At 40.6% G+C, this 20680-nt stretch overlaps 1 protein-coding gene across 9 annotated transcripts in view; it reads left to right on the forward strand.

Annotated features, from left to right (window-relative positions):
• ctnnd1 (catenin (cadherin-associated protein), delta 1) overlaps window positions 1-20680 on the forward strand; it is a 29210-nt gene that overhangs the window by 2963 nt on the left and 5567 nt on the right. For 3 of the 9 annotated variants that reach the window (XM_056737138.1, XM_056737130.1, XM_056737157.1), the window contains exons 2-16: window positions 5444-5595; window positions 10814-10885; window positions 13770-13895; window positions 13999-14279; window positions 14366-14641; window positions 14728-14977; window positions 15055-15277; window positions 16314-16506; window positions 17201-17318; window positions 17662-17818; window positions 18175-18192; window positions 19750-19815; window positions 19896-20023; window positions 20108-20258; window positions 20353-20548. In XM_056737138.1, coding sequence (XP_056593116.1) covers window positions 5449-5595; window positions 10814-10885; window positions 13770-13895; window positions 13999-14279; window positions 14366-14641; window positions 14728-14977; window positions 15055-15277; window positions 16314-16506; window positions 17201-17318; window positions 17662-17818; window positions 18175-18192; window positions 19750-19815; window positions 19896-20023; window positions 20108-20258; window positions 20353-20548 — 2402 coding nt within the window. In that variant the 5' untranslated portion in view covers window positions 5444-5448. The remainder of the gene's footprint in view (window positions 1-5443; window positions 5596-10813; window positions 10886-13769; window positions 13896-13998; window positions 14280-14365; window positions 14642-14727; window positions 14978-15054; window positions 15278-16313; window positions 16507-17200; window positions 17319-17661; window positions 17819-18174; window positions 18193-19749; window positions 19816-19895; window positions 20024-20107; window positions 20259-20352; window positions 20549-20680) is intronic. The other 6 variants (XM_056737182.1, XM_056737172.1, XM_056737196.1 and 3 more) reach the window with 4 other exon arrangements.

The raw sequence follows: 20680 nt of genomic DNA on the forward strand, positions 1-20680 counted from the left end.
CCTATCTTTGGTTTGTCCGTCATAAGAGTTCTTTGACGTTTAATTATGATGTTAAATGGCCTCTGTGATGCATTCATGATGTGATGTAGGACACTTTTCTCTGTAATCCTGCCAGTGCTCGGGGCGGCCCCAGTGGGTTTGGATACTTGATGAATCACAAATTCTTAATATGGACTGGCATTTGACCAGATGTTGTTTTGTGCCAGGGATGCTAAAGCAAACTGGGTTATGTCTGGTGTGACGCATAGATCAGCAAGGTACGCTTTTTTAGATATAATGTAGTGTACCTGCGGTGTTAAATCATGTTTTTTCCCCAAGTTTCAGGTTGTTCTAGGTCAGGCCTATTTAGAGAGTCGTCCCATGACAGTTTTCTCCTTAGGAGAAGAGAACTCCTGTCACTGGAAGTGTCCTGTGGATGCTTTTTTGCCACACACTGTTTCCGAATTCTGGAAATGATATGATTCAGTTTTAATAGTCACTAAAAATTTGCTTCTCTTAAAGGAAAAATGGTGCCTGTCAGTCTGAAACCGTATATGCAAACAAAAACACGGTCTGTTATACGAGACTGTAGCTGCCTTCAGGTATTGTGTGAACTGTTGATGAACAGTAAACACAGCCACTTAGACATCACACTTACCATGCAGCACTACCTTTTTTGTGTTGTGTGTTTGATGATGTCACTTTGCAGTGTTGTCAGTGTCGACTTTGTGACGCGTTGGATTTGAATTGACCTGACTTTATTCCGCATACACGTCAAGTTAGCCTGTTGTTATTATGTGAACTTTTTATGGCCTTTATTTTGTAATTATAAATATCAATTAGCCTGCTTTTTATTGGGCTACTTACTCAACAAATGTTTCTAAAATATGGATTAGATATTGTACAATGATGTAAGATTATTGAGGAGTTTATTTTATTATTGAACAGAAGTAAACACCACAGCATTTGAATCTAGAACAGCTACACTGTAAAAAAAATGTAATTTTACAGAATTTTTCTTACAGATTTTCCACATATAATGTCAATAAACTGTAATGTTGCGGAATTTTACTTTTTTTTTCTTTTTTTTTTCATGTTTTTCAAACACGGCCCAAAAAAAAAAAATTCAGAAGAGGACTGCAAATTTACAGGAAAAATTGGGAAAACATGTAATTTTACAAGTTTTGCTATTTATTTCAGGTGTATTTTCAGGTGTTATAGTGTATGCAAAAAAAACTGTGTTTCATAGGAAAATAGTTAATTGTGCAGATCATAACACATGCTTGATTGCCAAATGCTGTCGTTGACCAATCAGAACAAAGCATTCCAGAGAAGCCGAACTACTCATGTTAAGTCATGGCACACACTTTTTTTTGCCAAATGCTAAGGAAAAATGAGGACGTATATGCCGTCATGTCATGGGTAAGAGGACCTATATAGAGTGCCTTATAAGGAAGAAGGGAAGTGTGTTATCCACTTATTTTCAAGCCGATTGACCAAACAAGATTGAGCAGTCCGGAGAGAACCTTCCATCCTTTGTTCAAAGTTTTGTTACAGTGAAAATCGTATCAGTAGTCTTTGTTGTCCAGATGATGCATGTGTCTGAGTAAAACGGTCTGAAATTTGGGTGAGTCATCAGTTGCTCATTCATCAATCAGATGCTGAGGGACGGAATGAGGACATACGCATGTCACAGGCAGTTTTGGGAAAGAGCGACATATAAGGGAAGGGAAGTGTTTTCCTGCTAATTTCAAGCTGTGAGAGAAGCCCAGGCAGGATCTGACATGCCACAATACAGGCTGGAATGTGTGTGTGTGTGTGTGCGTGTGTGTGTGTGTGTGTGTGTGTGTTCGTGTTCGCTCATTCCTGAATTTCTGTGAGAGTCTGTTTGCTTTATGGGGAGGGAAGTCAAAGAGAGGTGGAAAGCAGTTTCAGTCGTAGATGAAACTCACTGCTGTGTGTGTGTTTTCAAGGACAATGCAATCATCACACCCACCCAGCCCCCCCTTGGACCAAAGTCACTACCACATATGCACACCCTGCTGTCCCGCTCTCAAGCTATTCTCTGTAGTGGACACACTCTTCCTATTGTTCTGTTAACCACTAGGCAGACAGCTGCGAATATTTCCTCTCTCTCTCTCCCTCCCTCCCTCTCTCTCTCTCTCTCCCCCTCCCTCATGTACTCTGTTGTAGAGCAGTCATGTGTGTTGTTGCAGGTCGAGTTAGTGGCCTGAATCGTCATAGGCTAACGTGTTCTTTTACTAAAGGGCGGTGCTTCCCTATGCTGCTGTTTTGTACATTTGGCCTTGGCTTCTGCGTGCTTCCATTTGAAGCATTTTTTCATGATAGGGAGCCACTGTTTGTTTTGGAGATTTTCTTTTCGCTTTTAGATCGTGCGGTCGCCTTAAAATAGTTTCTGACATGCACGGTAGTTGTGCTGCGCTTGCACTTTGGGAGCGGAGAGGTCTTGAAATTTTCTGGACGGATTGAGCTTTTGTTTTCGCTGTGGCTGTGTTGTAGACATCGGAAAAAGTCCGATTTATGGAGATATCTTCATAGCCAAGATACATATATACAGTGGCATGGAGACAGAAGTCAGATCCCACTGTTTTGGTGTTTAATTTCTAAACATGAATGGCGAAATTAAATGGGTTTAACAGCAGTTTTCACCCAAATGACAACTATGAATAGTATAGAGTAGAATAGAAATTTCTTGTCATTGTGCATGTACAATATTGTGCATTCTAAAATTGAAAGTGAATTCTCATAAATATTTACAATATTAGAATACCACATCCACATACAAGTACAAAATATAAACTTAATAACATTAATAAACAGTATAATGTAAAAATAGCCAAATAGCATTAACGTCAAGCTGCAAGTGTGTCAGCAGGATCGATCTTTTCGAATAAATAATATTTTGTGATTCTTGCACGCTTTGTATCTGCTTTGTAACACAAAGTTTAACAACTTGCATTTCTATATGGATGAGTTAAATTTTGAAATAGCTTTTTCTTGTTTGGAAGAGGCGTTCCTTTAAACTGTTATGGGGTCGTAATTGCATTCAAGTGAAAATGTCCCCAAATTGCTTGCCAAAACCTTAAGTGGGTATAGTCAGTTGCAGGTTTGAAATTTTGTTTTAGCCTTTTGTGCATTGTAGTAGTTATTTTATAAAATCGCTTGAGAATGATTCACCATAATTAATAATGAATGTGGCCAGGTACATTAGGCTTAGTTTCTCTTTCACTTTAGATTGACCATAATACCGTTTGTACCTAATCTGGGTTCATTTACTTCCAAAGTCGGATTTCTCAATTTGGTAATCTTCTTAATATAATCATGCCCCCTCTTGCCTAGTATTTCTTCCAAAGGACCTTCACCCTACAGCATTCGATTGACTCGGCTTCCTGCGCATGTCATCAGTCTCTTTTCGGAGTGTTTCGCTGCTCTCAGATCAGCCCTCAACAGCGTTCAGGTTTTTTTCACCTGCTGTTCACACGCTCCGTTTGCACCCCACCCAGATAGCTGGTGCTAATGAGCAAATGCTGCACGAAGTGGCAGAATTGGTTATTTATACACTACACCACTGATCCCATAAGTTTCACCAAGTCGAACTTGATCAAAAGACCTCGGTTTAACAAAAAATATTAAATACAGCCTTGAGCCTAAGACAGGTCGTAGCTTCTTCAGCTGTTTTACAATAGCTTGTACTAGGGTCAAAGGGAGAAACGGTAATTATTTGTTGAAGTTGAGATGCAGTTACCAGATGTCACATGGCTGCAAAAAAGTTGGAAGATTTTTGTACATTTGGATTCTTATCAAAATATCGTCATATGAACATGATCGTCATTCAGTACAGCAGCGTTTAGGGTTGAGCCATGTCTACCAAATTGGCATCGGACGATGGCTACAGTGAAACATCGCGATGGATGATGATATTGCTCTGTGGCATTTTAAATACGTGTCTGGCAAGAGCTGCGCAAAGACTCATCTTTATACAGCGTGAGCGGGGCAGTCATCAATTCAGGCGTGTGTCATCTGTACAGCGCAAGCTTCACAGTTATAAAGTGAGGCTCGATTGTATTGTTATTCTAATGTTATATTCAATAAAAGAGTTATAAAGTGAGGCGCATCGTCTTTATCAACGCAAGCTGTGTAGAAACGTGTCTTCATTATTCAACGCGATTGTGTCCTCTTTATGCAGCATGAGCTCCACAGTTATAAAGTCACTATAGTCTGAACTCTTCTGTACAGAGCGAGGTTTTATGCCCCTTTTTCTCGCTCATATTTATTTACAACGCCATTTGCAGCCCACAGCACAGAGTAGCAAAAGTCACTTAACCGAAGTCAAACATTTGTTGGAATCACGATGCCGGCTCAACATCGTCATGTCTGTCAGCCATCGGTGATGGATGATGGCATCGTCTGTCGGCACAACCCTAGTGGCGTTATATCAAAATAAATAGTATTACTCAATACTATCATTGTGCATCCTGCAATGGCACTTGGCATCTGTTTCAAGTAAGATTTTTTTTCCTTTTTCGTGGTTGTCAGACAGTAAAATGGCCTTCAAAGAGTCTATCGCAGAGGAAAGGACAGGTTGTGGTTATTCTTAAGCTGCGATATGGTTGTGTGGAGACACTCTCGAGTTGAATAGACCATGGCTCATTCCTTGTTGTGTCTGCACACGTTATTCTTGCCTCTACACGATCTTTTGACACACACTCTCTGTAAGCTTAAAACCGGTCTGGTTTCCTCAGTGTGCTACCTCGAAGCAGTGACAGCGTGATCACGCCTGCGTCTGAAGAGCTTTGTTAGCACCTGTCTTGCAGTCTCTTCGCAGCTCTGGAGCCCTGGTTTTGTTTTCTGTCTGTCATGTTCTCTCTTTCTCTCTCAAGTTTTCCCTTTTTTGTGTCTGATGCTTGATTTAGCTTGCTGCATGGGTCAGGTGGTGCACACAATCTTAAGCAGGACTCAACAAGATGGTTTTTAGATTTTTACTCTGGTGACATTTCATTGGTTTTTAATTGTTGCATTCTTTCTAAAGAAAAAACTGAGTTGAATTTGACAGGGATAAAGTAACCACTTGGCAGCTTCTGGAAAACAATCGCACATGGTTCAAAATAGTATTGATTTTTGTATACTGTTATTTTATGCCCACGGATGCTCCCAGACGTCTTGCGTTATGAACAAAACTGTTTGCCTACTAGATAACATTACCTTGGTGACATTCAAAACTTGCAGAATTCCCCAAATGGCAATTTTCATCGGAAAATAGTGTGTTTGCAGTCAAAGCCCCTTTTCCATCATCACTGTTGTTGAGCCCTGTTAGATTTAACATTCTCTGTGTAAATTTCTACAGGACTGCCTTGAGCGCATCTTTCTGTTTTCAGTGCACGTGTGCAGGCACTAGATCTCCTGACGTGTGTGTGAGTGTGTAACCCTGTCCTCTTTCTCTCAGTGTGTATGGAGCAGTGTGAGAATGCCGCATCACTCTTGGCCTCCGTGCGAGAGCAGGAGATGCAGTTTGAGCGTCTGACTCGAGCTCTGGAGGAGGAGAGGAGGAGCGTGGGGCCCTCCGGTACCCTACCCCGCCCCCTCCCTACCCTGCAGGTAACGCCCTTCCAGCCAATCACCAAGCAGCAGTGTACCCCGCGTCATCACCCTGCAATATCTCACTCATGTTCTACATCATCTCGCCCTTCTTTCCCAACCGCGTCATTCTGAGCCCTTCAAGGAGCATGCGGATTTACTCCTCCTTCATTGTTGCGTTCATTGTCCCCAAAAACCACCATTATGTTTCCTTTGCATCCTTTCATCTTTGTCATTGTGATTATTATGTGTGACATCACAGTCCTACAGTGCATTGAGTTTTTTTAAACCACATTTTCCTTGCATGGTTCTTCGTTCCCCCAGTTCATGCCGCATTTGTTCTCTCTTAAATTCTAACGTTTATTTGTCTTGTCATTTTTCTGTCATCCGACACATGCATGTCTGTACATGATACAAGTGTTTCTAACCCTCTGTTCATCTGAAAGAGTGTCTTCAATGAAGAGGAATTTTGTTTATTTGTCGTTCCCTCACTGACCTCATGGTCAATGTCTCACTTATCACAGAAACTTTCTCAACACCCAAACCTCCTTCCGCTGATGTCTGTGAATAGAGATAACAAACCGGTTTAGCAAGTAGAGTCTCCCTTGGGTCTAGAAGCGGATTTCGGAAGGCACTGTCTTTTACTGGAAGTTGCTTGAGATTTGAGAGTTTTACTTCAATGTTCCCAATTTTGTGTCTCCCATTCAAAAAGAGGAATCATTTGATTGGATATATGATCAACTCGGACCCCCCCCTTTCAAGGGAGTCGACTATGTGTGCATGTGTTTCTCTTGTCTCAAATGTGTAAGATAAACTCTCATCTCCCAAATTTGATGACAAACTTGAAGGAATATTTCAGCCATTTATAAAACTCATCCTTACTTTACTCCTGTATGACCTACTTACATGGACCTTACGTGGAAGTTCAGCAAAATGCCATGTAGAATTCCTTTCCACTAATTTGTAAATTAAATTCCTTTTAAGGGAATAGTTCACCCAAACGTAATAAAATATACATTTTGTACCCTCTTTGCAGTATAAATATCTTAAATCTTGATAAATTTTCTTCAGAAAAAAATGCTCAAGTATTTACTATTAGGAAAAAAATCTAAATTTAGTGAGATTATGCCTAAAACCAGCAAAATTTTTCCAATAGGTAAGATTATAAAAGTAAACCTCTTTATCAAGTATTTCTTTCAAGGTTATTTTTCCTTCCTTATAGACCAGTGGTTCACAAACAATGGTACGTGTGTACCACAAGTTGTAATTGAAGTGACTCCTGGTGGTACGTGACACAAAAGAAAATTAAAAAACTCTGTATTTAAAACACGTAATGTAAAATAAAATAATTTCAAATGTTTAGTACATGATAAATACAAACGGAATACATCTCTTGTGCAATTTTCATATAGTTGTATGAATTATAGTTTGTTAATAATTGGTTCGATGTAACTCGGTCACGTGACGGGCAGCTCAAACACGGAGAGTGAGAGACTCACAAGCGTCTGTCTGCTCCTATTCTCTCGCACTCTCTTCTGATGAGCTTCGTGTAAATTAAGCTTCATATGTATTTCTGCACTTAAACCTCTGTTTAAAGCTGTTGTTGCTTCTATGAAGCGCTTATTCGACACGCGTCTGCATCTACTCGAGGTTAAATCAATATAGCGTGCACTGGAGTGCGATTTAGTTTTGCGCTTTGCTTACGTGATATACAGCTGTTGTCTTCATGTTTAAGTATACGTATATTTATTTATCTTCTGTGTTGAATATTCTATCCTTTATTAATAATTAATAATACATAAGAATTGGAGGACCAGGTGTAAAGATATAGATTCCCAGCTCTGATATTTTTCTGAGCGGTTATTCTTATGATTTCTATGGCGGTCTTTAGTCAACTCATTTTATTGAAAGTGATACTTGATCTGAAAAGTTTGAGAACCATTGTGACAACATAAACAAATGTTACGGAGAATGAACTTCCGGTACACATTCGCAAATAATAGTGCCTAAAACAAGCAAAAGAAACCAAGAAAAACCATAAACCTAAACTTTTCTCTTCAATATTTTGAACCTAGACTGCGAACCAAGCTCAACCGCTAGATTTCAATGTACACAAACGGTTTCTTAAAAAGCGTCAAAACTACAGGACCCAGTCAACAAATTGTTAATTAAATTAAATGAGCACACAAAAAATGTAACGCATCGTTTATTTAATGCGATTATTATACAGTAGATTAGTAATATAGATGAATATGAAAATAAATTAAATATAAATTGTTATATCATTAGACACTAGTCAAACACAGACCGGAAGTTAACTGGAGGTCAGGTGTGCACACATCCGATGAAACGGTCTGTATAAGAAGTGTAGTAAAGAAATTCTTTGTCTTTGCTCACGTATTTAAAACCTATTTGACTTCTGTGGGTACACGAAAGGTATTGAGTAGTTTGGTCATCAAACTTTCCTCAATATGTCTTTTGCGCAAAAAAACCCCCTAATTAATATGGCTTTGCAATAATGTGAGGATGAGTAAACGATGAAAGATTTTTAGGTACATTTATTAATTTAAATTAAATTAATATTTAGGCAAGGGCCCCTCAGATGAGAGATGCATGGAACAGGGACCCCCTTATACTAAATGTGTAGTCAGAGCTATTTAAATTGAAAACCCTTTTTGTCACAGCAATATTATGTTTAGACATTAAATTAGCCCTATTATGAATGTTATTGTTGCATACAGGCTACTTACTTTTTATGGACAATTTACTTGTGAATGACCCTGGTTAATGGGACAAACTCTATTCTAGTGGAGGTAGACGTTGTCTCTGGATGCGAAAGAAATCTGTGCATTTTATATGTATTCTGTTGTAAAAGCAGTCAGTTTTATTTAGTTTTATTAAGTATCAGTATTTTTTCTTCTCAGTGTGATGCAGATCACATCGCTATTTTATAATTCTGAGCTTTGTTGTCTTTCTCGTGGATCAGCATTGCAGTGGCTGTTACACAAAAATTAACGAGTGTTTTGTTCTGCTGAGTATCATATCAGACTAATGTCGCTTTCACACTTGAAGTTTAGTTCGGAACTGGGCGGGGTTCGCATAAACATTGCTCTTGTGAAAGCCCTGGTGAGCACCTGGCTACCTAACCCGAGACTACCTGAAGGAGGTGGTCGGAGTTCGGTTGCTCTCGAAGTGGGGTGGGGTTTGCATGAATACGAAAGCAACACGGACCCAGGTGCCACTTGATGAGGAAGTAAAGTGACCTACGCATGCATTTAAGGCGATTACGACGTAACTTCTTCAATAAAACACATGTAAGAGACGATAATGTTGATGATTTTCCTTGGATTCGAGCGAGCGTGTAGACTGCATCGTATTTCAAAGTTGCGAGTGGAATCAGAGCGGCAGGTCTATTGTAATCACTGTTTCTTCAAAACGGTCTGTTTGCAAACAACAGAAAGCAGTCTACATGCAACGCGCATACTGTAAACCCAAATGTAATTCACTCTGCTGCACATAATAACACCAAATTAATAAAAACACAGTATATTGATCCGTGTTTCTGTTTTCTGTCATGTGCACATTTTTGATAATGTAAGACAAACCCAAACGCACCAGGGTTTGACAGAATCAAGTTGAGTCTGAAACCAAACCAACCATGCGGGGGGCGCCTGAGAATAATCGCTCTCAAGGTCGGACCGAATGAATGCACTTTATTTGCACACAGCTCCTTTTATGCATACTCTGAACTTATTGGAAGGGAGATGAAGTAGATGTAACGTAACTTTCTTCTATTGCTTCTGCTGCCTGAATGGATGCTTTTGTCCGCACGCAGGTTAAAATTTCAATAAGCGAGAGCTTCAAACAGGCCGCGTGTGCAGTTTAAAGCGAACATTCGTTGTAATATTTCTGTACCCATGGTACATTTTTAACAAAAGTTGCCTGTGAGTAAACGTTAATTTGCGGACCCCTTGCAGTTCCACCAAGGACCCCCTAGGGGCTGTGGACCCCGGTTGAAGACCAAAGGTTTAAGTGATACAATCTTTGTGTGTTAACGGCAAAAAAATGTAGTCTGCTCTTAAGCTGTCCCTACAAAAAATCTTCCAATGTTTCATACGTGTACATTCAAATATGTCATATCAAACAAATATGCAAATATGGCAAACCTGCTGTGGCTTACTTTTAACGTGTACTATTTGAATTAAACCAAAGCATAAATGTGAACTCTGGTGAAGGAATACTAAAGGGACAGTTCACCCAAAATTGAAAATTTTGTCAACATTTCCTCACCCTTTGTTGTTCCAAACATGTATACATTTCTATGTTCTGCTGAACACAAAGGAAGATATTTGGAAGAATGACTGTAACCAAACGGGTCTCGTACCCCATTTACTTTCAAATTAGGTCAAATAAATACAATGGCAGTAAATGGGGGATGAGATCTGTTTGGTTACTGACATTCTTACTAATTTCAACCTGAGGGTGAGTAAATTATAGATTTTTTTTTTTGTGTGAGCTATCCCTTTAAAGCACTTCAAGCCTTCATAAAACCTCCCAAATTCCCTCCGACCTCATCTTTTGTCTCTTTCTTGCACGAACACACTTGGGCACATAAAGATAAGAGCCCTGGTCTTGTTTGGTATGCCATGACCAGTCATATCTGCTCTCTGTTGACATAGTTGTGTGGATATTATCATGCAGAGCAGGCTTAGATCCTACCTGCTGACAGGTTCCCACATGCCTGCCTGTCAGATGAGATTACGGTCATCTGTCACGGCTCCCTCTGTGGACCTGGAATAGTACAGCGCCCCTGTTCTGTAAGGTTTGCATTTAGAGAATGTGTGCTATAGGTTGTAAGTGCTGCTGCATGCCATTGTCGTGTAGATGCATGAGTAAAATTCTCTAGGTAGCAGTCAACCCCTTCTCTCATTCCTGGCGGTCATTCATTCGTTCCTTCATTCTTTATAACGCAGTCATGTTTCTCTTTTGTGATGGTGTCGTTAACTTCATTCACATTTTTTTTTTTGTCAAGTCACCCTTTGCATGGACATTGTTTTATTCGATTTAGGATTTTGCACGTTATGGTGTTTACTTTGTGTCCTGCGGTAGCTGCTGACCAGTCTGAATGTGTCGCATTGTTAAGCGACACGATCGCTGGCTACTTGAACGCAATCCTTTTTATCTGTTGTGTGTGTGGTTGTATTGTAACCATTCTCTCTCTCTCTTCCGCTTTGTCTAGAACGGGCGTGTCACCGGTGATGCAGAGGTAGAACGGCTCAAATTAATTGAGGGATATATAAACGGGACACAGGTTCGTATGTTTCTCTCAATGTTTTGATTGAGACATGGGGATAGTTCACCTAAAAATGAAAATTCTGTCATTTCCTCACCCTTAAGTTGTTCCAAACGTGTTTAAATGTAATTGTTCTGCTGAGCACAAAGAGAGATATTTGGAAGAAAATTTACCTTATAGGTCGTTAATGTTTCCTGGGGACATTTTCGTTTCCCATACTCGGTTCAATTCAATTTATTTATATAGCGCTTTTCACAATATGCATTGATCCAAAGTAGCTTTACAGGAGCAAAACACAGATTGTAAATCAAAGCACAGTGCATGGTGTTTATAGACCAAGCAAGATCATTCTAATAAATAATTAAAGGTAGTCTCCTGGTGAGTGAGCCAACACTGCCCTGCTGTGGTGAGGAACCCAAAATAAAACCTTTGGGAGGAACCAGGCTTAGCCAGGAGGGCCAGATCTCCTCGGACGTGTCATAACTGCACTCAGGGACCTCGACCAATAGCCACCGAGCAAACGCCCACGAAGAACAGGAAAAGCTCACCAACCGCGACCCACGGAGCCCCACCCGCCGAAACCATGCAGGTCCAACCTGGTCCCATTCCCCTATCGACACAAAACAACAGAGGAACAACCAGGGAAAAATAGTAATGGCATAATGTAACTTTATTCCTCTGTTGTCCGACATCGACCACAAAACAAGACCAACACAGCCCTAACAAATTAAACCCACCTATCCAAAACCAACAAGACCCCCCACCCACAAACACCCACCCAGCAACCTCCAAATTAAGTCACTGAGTGCAGCTATACCATCAAACTGCTCTCATGTAGGGGTGTAACGATACTTCGTATTATGTTTTACGATTATTATTTTTTATGATGCTCATCGTAGAAATGGGGATATTTTTTACAATATGATGTTTAATTCTATTTGTTGAGCAGTCAAGACCCAACCTACTCTGCGCCAGCGCGTCACGTGTTCTTATCTAACAGATGCGAGAGAGTCTCTGGGAGAAGGGGAAGCACAACAACGAATCTGTGTCTCAATGTGGTTTAATAAGCATGTTATTTTCTTTCACAACCGCCGGTAAAACACGGCAAACTTGAAGCGCGACTGTAGGCGAGTCACCCCGAAACTCGGTACAATGGCAGCACAAACGTTTTTAAATAACAATGTTAATTTATCCGCTAACGTGAGCTGCTGCATAATGTGATATTCAACATAAAGTAAGTCGAAAGAAACCACGTGGTTCCGATCAGAGAAGTGATGGAGTCGAAGTGTATATTAAAATATTGAATGACATTCTAAAATCAAGTATGTGATTTGCGTTATTAAAGAAATGTAATACCGTTTATGTAATTTGTCTTTTTGAAAGATTAGATATTTCTCATGCTTTACTGTCTTGAGCAATGACCGTGCTGCTTCAAAGATACGTGAGCCAATGGCGTGAGCCAATGTGAGCTCTCTCAGAGCGTTTCAATGGTTGGACGTACTGAATGAATACAAGTCAATGCAGTCAAAATGAGATTGAATGAACTGCTACATGTCGTTCATGCTCTAATATTCTCTGTGTTGCAACGATGCATTTCATCAAAAAGTTCCTGAATTTGTCTGAAATATAAAGTAATGACCTGTTTTAATTAAATTTTAAGGTAAAGTAAATTATGTCGAAACAGTTAAATCTTTGTATGGAACATTTAATTACACCACTTACATGAGTTAATCCAGATAGATTTTAGACGATTAATTTAATGTAGATTTCGGAGACTAAAACTATGATCGATGGGGATGACTAAAACTAAATTGCATTTTAGTCAAAACACTAACTAAAACTAAATCAAGATTTGCTTTCAAAATTGACATGGATCTTAAATTTTAATTTCAGTTAAGAATTAAAATGTTGAAATTCTTTAAATTGAATGTACGATCGCTGGGGAATGTCTCAAGAACAGAAATACTACGTAATATGCTCGTTTTTTTACAAGTTTACCATGTTAAGCATGAGAAGACAGCACGTTTAATATCGTAAAGAAGTCAGAATGCATGAAACCCCATTGCATTGCCGCTTTCAGTGAAAGCTTTGCTAAAGTGATGTGTCTTTAATCTGGATTTAAATTGGGAGAGTGTCTCTGACCCTCGAATAGTATTGGGAAGCCTATTCCAGAGTTTAGGTGATACGTATGAGAAACCTCTACCCCCTTTGGTGGATTTGGTTATTCTAGGTGTCATAAAAAAACAGAATTTTGAGATATTAGAGAGCGTGATGGGTTGTAATGTGATAGAAGCTCTGTGGCTCTTCTGGGGCAAAACCGTTTAGGGCTTTAGAAGTAATTAAAAGAACTTTAAAGTCAATAAGTCTTCATAATATCTTATTTTTTGTTAAAAAGAATAAAGATTTTAATACATTTTTGGAACAACTTTTTTGGCGAACAAGGCATGTTTGTTAAAACAACTATTTTTTTTTATTAAACTAAGGCTGGTTTATAATAATCCCTGTCCGGGAGACTGTCCCATGTTTTTTTTTTATATATATAAATGGGCCATTATTATTGCTTGATTTCAAGACAGATTGCCGCATCCTCAGCTTTTTGGTCAACTTACTTGACACAACACAACAAACATAATAATGTGGAACATACGAAATACTCTCAACTAGCCGAATTCTCTAAAGCTGACCTCAGGCCATCCTAATTGTTGATCGACGCATTTCCACATGCGAGACGCTCTTCGCATACTTCGACACTTATTGAATCCTCTATTTCTGTGCTTGTTAGTGTCGTCATCGTACACCTGCGAATGCTCTGCAACCAGATGGTGTGTTTGTGTAAAACGCCTTACTTCCTGTTCTTGGCTGCTGCTCACTATTGTTCTTTGTTTGTGTGTCCACGCTACAGTACAGAATGTTGGACCCTGGTCATATTGTTGAGTCGGTCATGGTGGAGGAGGACCCTCATGAGATGATGCCAGTTATTTCACTCGAAACGAGTGATGATGGAACCACGCGGCGCACTGAGACAACAGTAAGTTTGTGCACATTCAGAATTTTTGCAAACTTTCTCCACTTACTGTCTGCTTTTCCGGAGAAGCTGGATGGAGAATAAGAGCACTTTTTTCTCACATCAGGTTAAAAAGGTCACAAAAACAACCACCACACGAACAGTTATTCCTTCCGTCTCGGACACGCTCTCCTTGGACGGCACTGGTTCAGTTACCGGGATGGGTTATAACACCCCGATGGATCGTGTGTATAGGCCACCGGGTGGCCCAATTGATTACCCTACTGCTACTGTACCACGTAACTACCACTACGGACCACCAGGTGGCTATGATGACTACCGCAGTGGCCCTCCTTCAGAAGTCTACGCCAGCCTCAGCCGAGGAACTCGTATGGACGACAGATACAGGTGTGTTTCTGCTTTCAAAATGGGAAGCCTGAAATTTCAGTATGACCGCTTGTCGGTGTAACAAAAATGCGCCCATTGTCCTTCAGGCCTGTGGATGGCTACCGCACGATTGACTCCGCCTACCGCACTCACAGCCGGCCGCAGTTGGATCCATATGCAGCCCAGCCTCAGGTGGGCCGTTTGGGCAGCGCTCTAGAGATCTCTGGAGCTCTTCAGCGGTTTATTCCAGACCCCTACGGCCTTGAAGATGACCAGAGGAGCCTGGGATACGACGAGCCTGATTACAACATGGCGGGGCTGCATTACAGCACAATGCCCCGGTTAGCGCATGGGCACCATGCCCCACCACCACGTAGGACAGGGTTAGTGTGAATATGCGTTATTAAGAATTGTTTTTATTGAGCAATGTCACTGAGCTGTTTTTTCACATTTGTATTTTTCTCCTCAGGTCATATGAGGGCACTCTGGATGGCGATATCTCTGGAGCTGGTGATATGTATTGGGGAGGAGCCCCATTGGCTCAGGGAGAAAGAGGCAGCATGGCGTCATTGGACAGCACTCTGCGCAAGGGTCCCGCCAACACAACATGGAGGCAGCCTGAACTTCCTGAAGTCATCGCTATGCTCAACTATCGCCTGGACCCTGTCAAAAGTAACGCTGCAGCCTACCTGCAGCACCTCACCTTTAAGAATGATAAGGTTAGCTGGATACAATTCCTCGACACTCATTGGATCCAGTTAGAACGTTTTGTCAAACTTAATTTGTCTTCGTTCAGGTAAAGTCCGACGTTAGGCGGATGAAGGGAATCCCGGCCCTGGTATCAATGCTTGATAACCCAAAGAAAGAGGTGCATTACGCAGCATGCGGAGCTCTCAAGAACATCTCATATGGGCGAGATCCAGATAACAAGATAGCCATCAAGAACTGTGACGGAATCCCTGCTCTGGTGCGGCTACTGAGGAAGACGAGAGATCAGGACCTTACTGATAGTATAACAGGTACATACATCTTAAAGGAACAGTTCTCTCAAGAATAAAAATGTATTTACTCACCCTCAAAGATTTTTGGAAGAATGCTTGTAACCAAAACCATTGACTACCTTAGTCAAAATTTAATTGTGCATTTCTTTGTTGAATGTAACAAAGAAAACCGTTGTGGGTAACTTTTTACTACCATTGTCATTTTGGCAGTCAATGAGTGCGTTTACATGCACAGTTTTACTCAGATTATGCTTAATAAGCTGATTACGTGAAAGGTCACGTAAACGCGTAAAACGGTTTTCTTTTATCTTGGAAAGCTCATAAATGGCGTGAGCTAAACCTGCTCGCCTAGGTAGTTTTTTATCAGTTACTCAGATTTCGCGTTGCATGTAGTAAATGCCTTCTCAGTTTTGTTTGTGCGCATGTCTGACATCGCATTAGTAAAAGTCTCAAATGGAAAGAACAGTAAAATAACGCATAGTCTGCTCTCGAATCATGCAGATGATATAGAAACGTCAAAATTAAAAACTATTGTCGCATATGCTGGTTCTGCGGAGATAAGAGATATAAAATACAGCTTCTGACCATTTTCCTGCTGCAATTTTAATGACTAAACAGACTATCGATGGTGATGTCACTGCACACAAGAAACCTGGCAAGTCTCAAACTTCCATGTAAACAAGGTTTTCTGTGTAGCAAGTTTTTTAAAGCAATAAACCCTGAGAAGCAGTGGGTTACAATGCATTTTATAACATCTAAGGGGGTTTACAACGCCCTTAGCTTTTATAAAATGCACTGTAACCCACTGCTTCACAAGGCTTATTGCTTTTATAAAACGGTTATTCCATAGGTGTAGCAAGGTTTCGTAAAATAAAGTAAATAAAATGTTTAGGCCAAGTAATGCGGTCAGACGTTATAAATCGGGGTATTATATAACAGCTTAGAACTCAGCTCAGCCAATCAGAATCTAGGACCAAAACTGACCGTTTTATTATATTCAGTAAATGTGGCCACACCAAGTTGCAATAATCACAACTGCCATCCTCTCCTCCAGGCACGCTGTGGAACCTTTCCTCTCACGACTCTGTAAAAATGGAAATCGTTGACCACGCGCTGCACGCCATGTCTGATGAGGTCATGGTTCCGCACTCAGGCTGGGAGAGGGGGAACCAGGGGGGTGAGGAGAGTTGCAAACCCAGACACCTGGAGTGGGAGACGGCACTCACCAACACCACCGGTTGCTTAAGGTACAGTAAATTCATGCTGTTTATCCGTATGCGTTTCATGGGAATTCAAACCCACGGCATTGCGAGTGGTTTGCTGTTGCGAAAGCCACTGAGGTACAGAAAGAGATGGGCGGGGGCAAGGATTAGGAAGGGAACTTTTAAATTCATGGTTCAGACGGTGAAAGACATTAAAGGCTGGAGGGGTGTTGTTCCGCTAAAGAATTCCTGTCAAGAAGTTTGTGTGTGGGTGAGGAAGCTGCGTTTTAATGTGGAAGAAAGGAGGGAAGTGCGAAGGAAATGCTTTTGTGTGTGTGTGTGTTTGTGACTGCCCAAGAACCTTTCAGCCTGTGAAAGAAGCAGGACAAAGTTTGGACAAAAGAGAGAAATGTGATCTTTGAATCCACTTATTTCCCTTGAGTGCTTCTCTTTTAAAACTGTCTCTCATCTCTCTTTCGCCTGTTAGGCTTCTCGAAAGCACTCCATTCAGAGGACTGATTTTACACCGTGATTAGATTTAAATGGAGCTAGTGCTGTCCTGCCTTCTAACCCTCACTTTCTCACCGAGCGCCCTTCACTGTTTTCCAGATGTCATCTGTTCACGCTCGGTTACGTGTTTTGGGTGATGACCCGAGGCTAAAACTTTCTCTGCCTGTTTAATGTTTAGCGACGTTCGGCATGCGGCGTAATAATTAGTTGCCTGACGTTTCTCTTTCAGGAATGTGAGCTCGGAGCGGAGCGAGGCCAGGAGGAAGCTGAGGGAGTGCTCCGGATTGGTCGATTCCCTCATGTACATCGTCCAATCGCAGATCAACTGTAAAGATGTGGACAACAAGGTAACCGGCTAGCTTTTGAGTGAAAAACCCGAACCTTTTTTTCAGTCTCGTATACTGTACGGAACACATCTGTTCCTCAAAGAGCAAAGGTAATAATAGAGAATTTACGATAAGAGCGAAGTGGGAAGAAAGTATTGTTTGGAGACATCCATTATGCAGTTATGAAATGGATTATTTAGACCCAGTTCCTGTTTTTACCTCAATAAAATAAAGGCGTGAAATTGCACATTACGCTCATATTATAGGCTGACTGGGAAATAGTTTTTTTTAATGAACTCATCAGTGTTAGTTGACCCGTTTCTCCAAAAAGTTATTGTAAAGTTGATTTTCTCTATCTTTGCAGTTGATAGAGAACAGTGTGTGTCTGCTGAGAAATCTGTCCTACCAAGTGCATCGAGAGATACCTGGCTGCGAACGCTACCAGGAAACCATGCCTGTCAATCAAGGCCCCGCCCCTTCTGCCCAAAAGGGGGGCTGCTTTAGCTCCCGAAAGGGTAAAGGTGCGTGTCCGATTAAAATAAAGGAAAAAGCTCTGACTAATTAAAATAAGGCACCCCCAAATCCAGTGTTATCTTCGTTTTGTGTAAACAAAGCTAAGAGGCTACATTTTGTTTTGTGTTTTTATCACTTAGAAGTATGTTAGACATGTGAGTTTGATACTTGCCAGATTAGGTTTGTTTACACAAAATGATCAAGCATGCATGTATTTCGTTTGCTGTGGATTTGATCATTTTATGGTGGCTGGGGCACTGTTGCATTCATTTTTATATACCTAAAATTGGTCCTGTCCTCTTATTCTTTTGCATTTTCTCATCTGTCTTTATATGCTCTTTTCTTGCTTTTCGTATGGTAACAGACGAGTGGTTTTCCAAAGGTAAGCTCTTTTCTCTCTTTTTTTAACTTTGCTTGCTTTCATAGAAATCATGTCATTGCAATCCATTATTAACAATGTCTTGGGTTCAAGTTCTAGAAAATGGATCTGAAATGGGCAAATTGTAATAACGTTTTAGGGGAAGATAACTTATTTCAATCCCATTTCTCTTTCATTTTCTGAGCTGCACTACTTGTGTTAAGTGAGGAGGCAGAAAAGGGTCGCAGTCACACAAACAAGGTTTTTATTGATCGGAGGGAAATAGAAGTTGAACCACTAACAAGTATCACTGACAACTGAAATACTGCCTACATAGACTGCATTTGAAGGCATCAAGAAGCTTCAAATAGTAGATAGTAGAGAAATGCTGTATTCTAAAATTGACCAAATTCTGAGGCAAATTTGTGGTCATCCTTTAAATAGGAGGCAATCCCAAAAGGCATTTTGACAACTGAAACCAGTCATAGAGAATCAGTAACATTCTAAGAACATTTTAAAATAAAACCGTGACTGTGGCCCTTAAAAGGATAGTTCACCCAAACATTAAACTCAATTTTCTTACTCGTGCTATGAGGATATCGCATGAAAACTGGTCATGAGACATGCGTAAACAAATGACATGACAATCAACATTGTTTTGATATTTTGCAACATATTTTTTCAAAAGAAATGGCTTTCTGAATAGTTGAAGCTCCAAAAAGCATGTGTGTAATAAAATAATAAGCAACAAGCAAATGTGTATTGATGCTGACATTTAAGAATTTCATTTTTGGGTGAACTTGAGCTTTAAGGGGACATTTCAACCAAAATTTAAGAATCTCTCGTTATTTACTCTCCCTTGTGTCCATCCAAACCTGTATGACTTTTTCAGATATTTTGAAAAAGGTTGGTAACCAACCCACATATACATTTCTCAGAATGTCTTCCTTGGTGTTCCATAGAAAAAGTGTCACATACAGGTTTTGAGCAATGTAGAGGGTGAAAAAATGATGGCAGAATTTTTATTTTGGGGTGAACTGTCGCTTTGAAAAGCTGTCCGCATATACATGTCTTTCTAGATGTAACCAGCAGAGCGCACCAGAGCACCTCACTTCAGATAAATCCATACAACCTCACCAAACACATTCACTTTTATATTTTTAACGTTATTTATACCAATTCTTCACTTTGTTCGTATTCTATGATGTCATACGTCTATACAAATTGGCATTGGTTCATTGGTCTAATCATCACATTCTGCAGGGGTTTTTCTCATGGGGAATAAATGTGGCCTCTGACTTAAATGTGTCTGAAGAAAACCTCCTTTGTCTGAAGAAAATCATTTTCTCTTTGATCTTGTAATGCTTTACACGCACCTATTTGATTGCCTGTGGAATGTAATAGTAATCTCTGCTCTGCAGTCAAGCATATAATGGATGTTTTCTTCAGACTACCATTTTTAAACTGTATCACAACTTCACTCCCCTTAAGTCGCAAGAGTTTTACCCCTCACTGGTCCCTGTATCCCTATATTTCCCATTGATCTCCATTTCACTCGCTTATTCTTTCTGATGTGTTCAGGCAAGAAAGATGATGATGGAACCTCTGACATGATTGACATTCCAAAGAGAACCACACCAGCCAAAGGTACATTAGACTTCCTGTTGAATTTGAATACTTATGGCAATAGTTGTGATATGAAATGTAACGATTATGCATTTGTTAAGGTTATGAGTTGCTGTTCCAACCAGAAGTGGTGCGAGTGTACACTTCTCTCCTAAAAGAAAGCAAGAACCCATCGGTTCTAGAAGCCGCTGCAGGAGCCGTGCAGAATCTTTGCGCAGGCCGTTGGAGTGTAAGAATACAGACGCTATATTTCGCTAATTAAGTTAGCCGTAGTTCAAGAGCTCAGTAGTTAATGTCAACTTTCCTACATCAGTATGGGCGGTACATCAGAGCAACGATGAGACAAGAGCACGGCCTGCCGATGATGACTGAGCTGTTGTCTCATGGGAACGATCGCGTGGTCCGAGCCATGTCTGGAGCCCTGAGGAACCTGGCCATCGACGCTCGCAACCGTGAACTGTTAGGTGTGTTTGTGAGAGAAACTCGGGTTGTGAAAGACATGAATATGATGTGTGTTCTAGAATTTGTGTTTTTAATACCATGTTTGTCTGTATCTAGGGAAACATGCAGTGCCTAACCTGGTGGCTAATCTGCCGGGTGGTGGTCAGAGTCAGCCCGTGCGTGGGCTTTCGGAAGAAACCGTGGTGTCTGTTCTCAGCACTATGGCAGAGGTTATTGGGTCCAGCGTAGATGCTGCCAAAACCCTTCGTAGCTCCCAGGGCATTGAGAGGCTTGTGCTCATTAACAAAGACAGGTTGGTTTCTCTTTTTCAGATTAGTTACTGACAGTTTCTAATCTTTTTAAGCCACCTTGTTATGTGTTGGGAGTAAGTCGTGTTTAAGGATATAGGATGGTATCCACAAGTTTAAAGGGTCAGATACCAGAA

This window comes from Triplophysa dalaica, chromosome 2 (genome assembly GCF_015846415.1).
Source record: "Triplophysa dalaica isolate WHDGS20190420 chromosome 2, ASM1584641v1, whole genome shotgun sequence".
NCBI classification, from domain to species: Eukaryota; Metazoa; Chordata; class Actinopteri; order Cypriniformes; family Nemacheilidae; genus Triplophysa; species Triplophysa dalaica.